The sequence below is a fragment of the Aphanomyces astaci genome, assembly GCF_000520075.1.
Source record: "Aphanomyces astaci strain APO3 unplaced genomic scaffold supercont1.8, whole genome shotgun sequence".
Taxonomy (NCBI): Eukaryota; Oomycota; class Saprolegniomycetes; order Saprolegniales; family Verrucalvaceae; genus Aphanomyces; species Aphanomyces astaci.
In genome coordinates this window covers 962,175-970,392 of record NW_009798271.1, presented here as the reverse complement: position 1 = coordinate 970,392, position 8,218 = coordinate 962,175, and the positions used below count along the sequence as shown (strand labels likewise).

The window sequence follows — 8,218 nt, the reverse complement described above, 5'->3', positions numbered from 1 at the left end:
TGTCGAGGGCCAATAGCTACCTTGTTTTGATCCTACACACACTACTTGAAGGTTGCATATATTGAGAGATATGACAAACTTCAATCAGTGCAGCTAAGGTTGCACTACTTACATGTATGCATGTCTTTAGCGATGATAATTATGGAGGTTCTAGAGTTAAGCTCACTTCTGAATCCACCTTCCTTTGAGCCACTACCCCTACATCTGTGTGTGTTGTGTGCCAACGTCTGATAGTTATAAATTGCCTAGTCGTAGAACGCATTGGGTTTGCGGAGACTACTGAAGCCTGAATGCACAGAAAGCTCTCCTTTGGTCAAGTGCAGTGCTCCACTGGAAGACCGACTTCCACGGTCCGTGGCTGCAAATTACATAGTGACATCATATATATCCAATCAAACTGCATTATGATTGGAAATCCAAGGATGCCGGCAAGTTGCGCCTTCTCGCGCCACGCAAGGCCCACGGATGACACCGAATACAGTATAGTAGCCTATACAGTTGTGCATAGGTTAAAACTTGCGCTGTGGCGTCCATCGCATGCCCGACTTGGTCAAACGCTTCCACTGGAAAGCAATGTTAGCGAAGTTAGCAAGCGTAGACTAGACGAGATGACATATACCCAACCATGTATGTTCTCGTCAATAAATATAACCTTTGATTTACATGCGTATCATTCATCGTTCTTGTGTCCGCGGATCCAGAAAAGTCGAAGCGTGTGGCAAAGTAATGTACCTTTATCGTTGGAAGCAAGCGAAATATAAGATTATAAGGGTTTCGTAGACATTTCGTAAACCCTTCAATATCTCTAAATATAACTTGAAGTTATAGTGAGTCTGGATGTCAAAGAAAAGGTCAAAATCTTCGATATTTTGGCAATTTCTAAGGGCCACTCTGGCTGCAACAAAATATGTTAGAAAACATCTCTTTTGCAACTTTTCAGAAATATTATGACAATTTTCCAAACGACAGCTTTTGTGTGTTTGGCAACCAAATCTGACATATATAAAGTGACATATTACGTCGAATTTTACTGTTTTCTGACAGAAAAAATTTGAACTGCAACTGTCCAATTTTTACCTACATGTTATTCTATCGATAGTTCTGCTTCCATCATGGCATCCAGAGGTCACATCAAAATATTTCGATCACCTCCCATTTGACACGGGAATTCTCTGTCAGAATATTATTTGACATAAAATTCTCTGTGGCATCCAGACTCGGCCTAAGAAATCGGCAAAAAATAGAAAATTATCTGTTCTGGATCCAAACTTTGTAGAATTCAATATTTTGCCGAATATCGCGTTTTTCGCCAAAAAATAAAAAAGACGTTCATCGGACTTTTCTTCTGAAAATCGGCAAGATTTGACTGTGAGAATCATCGAGTTTCTTTTGAAATCAGTTTGTTCCAGACAGTCAAGAATAGGTGACAACCAAATTCTTCGAATTAATTTGAACCAATTTTTCGAAATATAAATTGGGCAAAAATCGGGGTGTAATCCAGACACCCATTGTCATAATATACTATTGTACTTTCGAGTGAAATTTCGTGTTGTGCAGAGCTCATTAATTGACCGCTCCTACGACGACCTAACCCTGTAGTAATGGGTGTGGTCGCTGCTCATTGGATATAATTCATTGTGCTCAGATTCTTTTTGTATCTGCTTAAGCTTAACAGCAATTCCAAAAGAACCAGCCACCGTGGTCTAACGGTTTGAACGTGGGGTCCGAAAGGTCACCAGTTCAACCCCAGGTTTTTGCCCACTTTTTCCCCATTCATTATTAACCAGGACTTCTATAGCGTAGCGTAGATACTTATACGTAGCGTAGCGTAGATAGAGTGTAGAGCGACTCGCACCAAAGCGAGCGCTGTGGCGCGACGCCATCGTGCCCCACGGGAACTTCCTATCTTTTCCTCTCGTCGGGAAAAGCGGCAGGTAGGCCGTAGGCCGTGCCGCTCCCAGACGAGGCCTGTTCAAAGACCAAGTACAGTACCTTAACTTGGAGTTTGTATATCTCTCAAAATCTGAGAAAAATGAATTATAGCCAATGAAAACAGCCCAAAATGGGTGCAAAGGGGTTAGATTGCACCCCCTCCCCAAATTTGTATCAAATCGACAATACGTATGTAGTATGATTGACTTTGTTAGCCAAGAAAGTATATGACTTTGACATCGAATATCTCTCTGACGGATTGTCTACGAGCGGTGTAATGAATGCATATATTGCAACTTAGTTGAGGGCTATCGTTCAAGGCTAGAAACGTGGTGATTGCAGCATTGTAGCATGAGTGACGAGTCGTCAAAGTAGCCAAAAAGCGCAAATATAACCTACTTTGCAAGTAACTCGATAAATATAGCTCGTTCTGACCTATATGATAAGTCATTTTGTAGAGATAATAGTGACCAACAAGAGAACTGAGTCTTGGGCCGATCGGTTTATTTCAGCCCATGTTGTGTGACATTGAAAGTGGCTGTCTCAAATATAACATCCAAGTTGACTAACTTAGTAACGTTAGTTGGTTCTGTCAATCCCACGCATCGTCCCAGTCGGGCCCGAGTACCCCTCGCATTCCCCTGGCCCGCCAAAAGGCGCGGCCGTAATTGCCCAAAATTTCTTCTCCCCTTGCAATTGGCATGTTCAAGGTCCACACGCCGACTTGGATGCCACCATAGCAATCTTTATACGTGTCGAATGCAACGTTGGGGCGACTGCCAATGTTGCGGTAGTCATTGATAAACCTGGCTTCATTTCCAGCCAAGGTGGCGTCGATAGCATACGATCCGAAGTACGTCACGGCGTAGTCCGAGTCAGGATATGTCGTTTGTAGATGGACCCGTCCAATGTAATTGCACACGAGAGTGTTTGGGGGGATGACTCCAGCGGCAAACAGACCGTAACTGTTCACGACTGGGTGTGTGGGAACCGTGATGAGCTGGATAGACAGAGGAATCGTCGGCGGCGGCGTCGTCACCTGAGGCATGTCCATGTCCGCATCTTCAGGTGGTGCCACGTCACAGCACAGCTCATTTGCCGTCAAGTAGAGAACTGTATCAGGGTCTGGCCATTGCTGCGGTGGTGCCATGATGTTGTTGTTGCAAGAATCACAGTCACTTGATTGGATACTGTATCGCTCGCTATGTTGCGAGGCGACTCAGTCGCCAATCAGCGATCAGTATGAGGCAGGCACTATAACAGTGACTGTAAGATAGTGCCATGCTATTAAACCACGATGTACTAAACCACGACAAACTTGAACGCGTTGCAACTCGAAAGGTCATAAATTGAAAAGCCCATATCTACACTACTCCATATCTTGATCTTTGTCGCCGTCGTCATCCCCCACAGGTTCGATTTGCTTGATCGATTCTATCAGGGACCGGACCGTATCCAGCTGCTGATCGAGCTCAAACTCGTCTCCCATGTCTTTTTGCAGCTTTGAGAGCATCTACAATCACCACCATGCAATATGTGTGAACGAGTTGTTCCAGATCAACGACCCCCCCGCATATTCAACGACACTGCCGTACCGCGTCACAGCGCTCAAGGAACTCCAGAGCCGTGTCGTAGTCCTCCAGCGCGTTGTAGCACGACCCGACAAGGAACCACACTTCAGCATTCTCGTCGTCTTCTTGCATCACCCCTTCCAACACGTACGCGGCTTGCTCGAATTTTTCCACTTCGACCAGCAACTTGCCCGTAACGATGCGGAATTCCAACGACGGCATCGTGTGTTCGTCTATTCGCCAGGTTAGTTGGTACATTGGTCTTGTATGAGCACATCAACTAAAGAATAAATGTACGGTACAGAAGAATCGTCGTCACAAGTATATATAGCCAACCAGATTGCAGGAAACCATCGGACTGTATAGTATATATAGCCAACCAGATTGCAGGAACCATCGGACTGAATAAGTGGGATTCTAATCACCACAGGACAACTGTTTCCATACAAAGGTCAGTACAAATAATCGATGGATAGAGTTGACCAAGGTTAAATATGGGAGGGGGGTAAAAGGACAATACCACATGCATTGAGGCGCTTGAGCGTTTCGTCGAGGAACGCGATCGCTTCGTCTGTGCGCTGCTGCACCAACCGAAAATTGGCCATGGCCTGGGTCGCATCGGGCAACCCCAAGTCAAACTTGAGCGCTTCCTGCAAATAATGTTCACATTTGGCTTCCGCATCGTGGGCATCGCTACGCCAAGAACGATAAGAGAGAGAAAGAGAGATGTTGGCTTGTGGATGCTACCACGTACCACAAGTCGGACATGTACAATTCGCCTAAACTGCAGTACGCGTCGCAAATCTGCTTTTTCAATAACTTAGATTCGTCCAGCTAGGTACAACAACAACAACCATGAGCCACCACGCATCGTTCACATGCATCCTTCGAAAATAAAAATGTCCAATGACCTACATGGTCGGGAACGTGGGCCAACGACGCGCTCATGTGCTCAATGCCTTGGAGCGCAAACTTTTCGCTCTCTTCGCCCTGTACAAGCTGGGCAGCATACAGATATTTGCCTGGGTTGTGCTTGGGTGCCACGTCAATGCTCTTGAGAAAGGCTTGCAGTGCCGTGTGCGGGTCTCCGATTTCCGTGGCCAGCTCCCCGATGGCATCGTAGATCTCCGAGTTGTTTGGTTCCAGAGCCGCGGCCTTTTGGAAGAACTTGATGGCCAGTTCCGGCTGCAACTGGTCGACCAAGGTCTCCGCTCGCTCGAGCAACTGGGCTGCCGTCGCCACCTGCTTGACCGCCTTGCCTTTCTTCACCATCTTCGATTGGCACCAAAGGCAATGGTGCAGGAAATGGGCCAATCACAGCGCACCAGACGACGAACTGTGGACCAATCGCAATTGCACTCTTGAATCCGATATATTCGAAATGACAGGTTTGGGACGCTCTAGCGGGACAAATACCCTGTCGTCGCAACCGAAAGCTCGTCAAGTTCCAGTGCAATGGATTCAAACTGAAAGATCAAAGTACAACAGATCGATAATACTGATACAACGTGCCCACGTGCCTCCGTTGAAGGTTTGGACGATAGCGTTTTTGAATGTCACTAAGTTAGACCATGGGTTTGCCCCAATTAACTTGCCCAATCATGTGCATGTACACGAGAAAAATCGACCAATCAAACCGGATCTCATTCTCACCAGGATCCAACGCAAAATGGGCTGGAGTGTCGTCGTCGTAGGTGCGGCAGCCTTCGTCGCGTTTGGCAACACGATGTTCTCTCACTTCACATGGGACGACCGAGGTGCCATCCTCATGAATCTTGATGTTCGAACCGACGTTACACCCCTACGTGACCTCTTCGCCCACGATTTCTGGGGCATGAACCTGTCCTCGCCCCAGAGCCACAAGAGCTACCGACCACTCACGGTGGCCACGTTTCGACTCAACTACGCGGTTCATGGGCTACATCCTCATGGCTACCACATCACGAATGTTCTCTTGCATGTCGTGGTGTCTATTCTCGTGGTGAGCACTGGTCGCGTCCTTTGTTCCCCGTCATCATCAAGCACGCCGGTGCTAGCTGGATTGCTGTTTGCCGTGCATCCTATCCATTGCGATTCCGTCGCAAGCGTCGTAGGACGTGCAGACATTCTGTGCACCGCCATCTCCCTCTTAGCGTTGTTGGCATACAACCAACGTCTTCGTCACGTACAACACAGTCGACGTCTGGTGTGGACAATGGTAGCCATTGGCTGCACGTGTTTGGGTACGTTAGCATAGCTTGGGATATCGATTTCTCTAACTTAAATGTAGCCACCATGGCCAAAGAGACTGGGTTCACCATGTTTGCAGTGCTGCTGGCAATGGAATGGTCGTCCGACACGAGATACTCGAAGGCACAAAGTGGAGCCTTGATGGTGGCGGGGGTAATGTTTCTAGCATGGCGCGTACAAATGAATGGATCATCGACCACACTGTATACATGGAGCATTTACGAAAACGAGTTTGCCCATCTACCGTCGTTCGTGTCCAAGGCAATGTCGTATGCCCATGTCCACACCTTGTACCTTTGGAAACTTCTGTGGCCGCAGTATCTGTGCTACGACTACGGCTGGAACACGATACACGCTGTCACGAGCATCTATGACGTCCGCAACCTTGCCTCGTCGGTTGCGTACATGGCGGTGGTGGGCGCAGTGGGGACGAGTGCATCCCATCGGAGGACATCGCCGTTGTTTGTGCTGCTGGTCTTGGGCATTTGCCCGTTTGTCCCAGCGTCCCACGTGATGTTTCCCGTGGGAACGATCCTCGCCGAGCGATTGTTGTACCTTCCAAGCGTGGGATTTTGCCTCGTTGTGGGTTACGCAACCGAGCGCGTCCTCTTGGCAGCCACTCCCGCTTCGAAGCCCAAGCTTGTTGCGCTACTTGGACTCGTCTTGGCCGTTGCGACCAGTCGAACCATCAGGCGAAACCTGGATTGGCACGACGAGCATACGCTGTTCCAAAGCGCTCTGAGCGTGGCCCCTACCAGCGTCAAAGTGCTGACAAATTTGGGTCAAGATATCCTGCCTAAAGATGCGCGCACAGCGGTGCTATACCTGGAGCGGGCGGTGGCATTGATGCCTTCGTATTCCCTCGGCCATTTGAACCTAGCGGCTGGCTACGCCGCGTTGAAGAAGCCTCTACAGGCAATGCATCACTTGGTGCAGTCGATAGAGTTGGTCCAGGAACCCAAGGTCAGTACAATATATATTTTTATCGTGCAATACGATGGAATGTGATCGTGGGATTGTGACGTGTATAACATTAGGCGTATACTTCCCTCGGTCAGCACTTTGTAGAGTTTTGGGAGTCTCATGTTGGCGCGGGCCAAAGTACGTTGCACACGGCCGCCCATCTGGTGCAAACTGCGCTTGACGTTGGAGCAACGTATCCTTCTGCATCATACGGCCAGGCTAAAGTGGCGTTTGCACTTGGCAACATGGGCGCCACTCTCCAGTACGTACTACATATTCTCATCCTCCGTTCGAATCACTCTATTGAGTTTAGATCGTTGGCCATAACACGAACAGCCAATGCTTATGTGGCAAGCCGAGGGTACGACCTGAATGAAGTGGTCGATCCTTGCTTTGTCGACACGTTGGCAGGCCTGGCGTGGGAACACATGAATACGACGACGGCCTTGGCATTTTACATATCCTTTTTTGACTATGATGATTTCAGTGATATAAGCCAGATCAACTGGCATATACAATCCTGGCATTTTTCCTTAACGTTTTCGTCCTTCACGACCGTGCCATGATGAATGCGTCTACATTCTGGGACTGCGCGTCTCTTGTAAACAATGCCGCCGCCTGCTTCCACCGCGCCAATCGGTCAATGGACGCCTTGAAGTTGCTGGACAAAGCCACCAAGCGCCATCCGCTTCAAGTTGTCCTGTGGACCAATGCTGGGTACATGGCCGAGTCAGTGGGCCACCAAGCTCAAGCTTTGACGTACTTTGAGGCTGCGCTGAGACTCGAGCCAGATTTAGCCCATCTACGCACCAAACTCGAGTTGGCATTTAAACAACAACAACCGTGATTGTTTCACGCTGATTACTACGCAGTAGATGATCTAAAACACGAGGTTGGGAAGAATATCCATCATCCATAACTTATTACTTGAGTCGTTGTGACTGTACACGTTTATGCTAAAATACGATTAAATACTACTACTGTACTCGACCTCGATCGTCACAGCTCCATGACAAAGATGTTGTCGTCGACGTCGTCATTTTCGTCGTGTGGAACGTGGTGGGCGGAGTGTAGCGGCGAGTACTGGACGTCGTCGTCCTCTGCGGCAAGCACTTCGTCAAACGACAGCGTTCGTCGGTGGCCAAAGTTGATGGCAATCGGCTGACTCGTGGCAGTGTTGTAGTCACGGCGCCATTGAACGCCCAACGCCACGTCCGTGGGGCTCGTGCTCAGGACCATGTACCGCTCGGACGTGAGCATAGTTTGCTTGACGAGGGCTTTGAAGCTCTCTTGGAAGTCCGCGCTGTGGCTTCGAGCAGACGGGAGATGGGGCGAAACGGACGACAGCGTCATGATGTCGCTAGGTAGATGTGACGGGGTCGAGGGAAATTCAAGAATGGCCTTGCAGGTTGGCTTCGCAAAGCCGTGAGCCGTCGTCGGGTGTAGCGACGAACATGTGACAGCACGGTTCCGGAGCTGTGATTGGCTCATTACTTGAGGCAGTGTTGAAATACCACGATTGG

General features: G+C 48.7%; 4 protein-coding genes across 5 annotated transcripts; 1 reads left to right on the top strand and 3 right to left on the bottom strand.

The window, feature by feature from the left end:
• Positions 1–2,474: 2,474 nt before the first annotated feature.
• Positions 2,475–3,082, bottom strand: H257_04765 (hypothetical protein; the record flags this gene model as incomplete). Its single annotated transcript, XM_009829393.1, has 1 exon — positions 2,475–3,082. One exon carries the CDS (start codon positions 3,080–3,082, stop codon positions 2,525–2,527), a length of 558 nt encoding a protein of 185 aa, XP_009827695.1. The 3' UTR covers positions 2,475–2,524.
• Positions 3,083–3,259: 177 nt separating this feature from the next.
• On the bottom strand, positions 3,260–4,799 carry H257_04764 (hypothetical protein). The gene is made up of 5 exons (XM_009829392.1): positions 4,419–4,799; positions 4,258–4,337; positions 4,024–4,196; positions 3,528–3,736; positions 3,260–3,445 (listed from the first exon to the last, which is right to left on the bottom strand). Exons 1-5 carry the CDS (start codon positions 4,773–4,775, stop codon positions 3,302–3,304), a joined length of 963 nt encoding a protein of 320 aa, XP_009827694.1. The 5' UTR covers positions 4,776–4,799; the 3' UTR covers positions 3,260–3,301.
• Positions 4,800–5,165: 366 nt separating this feature from the next.
• H257_04763 lies at positions 5,166–7,610 on the top strand. Of its 2 annotated transcripts, XM_009829390.1 has the most exons (5): positions 5,166–5,725; positions 5,773–6,695; positions 6,770–6,957; positions 7,009–7,153; positions 7,249–7,610. In XM_009829390.1, exons 1-5 carry the CDS (start codon positions 5,173–5,175, stop codon positions 7,540–7,542), a joined length of 2,103 nt encoding a protein of 700 aa, XP_009827692.1. In that variant the 5' UTR covers positions 5,166–5,172; the 3' UTR covers positions 7,543–7,610. The 2 variants fall into 2 exon arrangements, with proteins under 2 accessions (XP_009827692.1, XP_009827693.1); XM_009829391.1 differs by having other exon boundaries at positions 7,009–7,610.
• Positions 7,589–8,162, bottom strand: H257_04762 (hypothetical protein; the record flags this gene model as incomplete). The annotated part of the gene is made up of 1 exon (XM_009829389.1): positions 7,589–8,162. A coding segment is annotated over one exon (468 nt), but the record flags the coding sequence as incomplete, so codon positions are not given.
• Between the last annotated feature and the right edge of the window lie 56 nt (positions 8,163–8,218).

Bases quoted from the DNA above. Each gene is read 5' to 3' on its own strand.
- H257_04763 (XM_009829390.1), top strand. From the start codon at position 5,173: ATGGGCTGGAGTGTCGTCGTCGTAGGTGCGGCAGCCTTCGTCGCGTTT. The intron at 5,726-5,772 runs GTACGTTAGCAT...ACTTAAATGTAG, and splicing joins CATTGGCTGCACGTGTTTGG to CCACCATGGCCAAAGAGACT. The intron at 6,958-7,008 runs GTACGTACTACA...TATTGAGTTTAG, and splicing joins AACATGGGCGCCACTCTCCA to ATCGTTGGCCATAACACGAA.
- H257_04764 (XM_009829392.1), bottom strand. From the start codon at position 4,775: ATGGTGAAGAAAGGCAAGGCGGTCAAGCAGGTGGCGACGGCAGCCCAG. The intron at 4,197-4,257 runs GTACGTGGTAGC...TTCTTGGCGTAG, and splicing joins TTGTACATGTCCGACTTGTG to CGATGCCCACGATGCGGAAG. The intron at 3,737-4,023 runs GTATTGTCCTTT...CCTGGCGAATAG, and splicing joins CAAGCGCCTCAATGCATGTG to ACGAACACACGATGCCGTCG.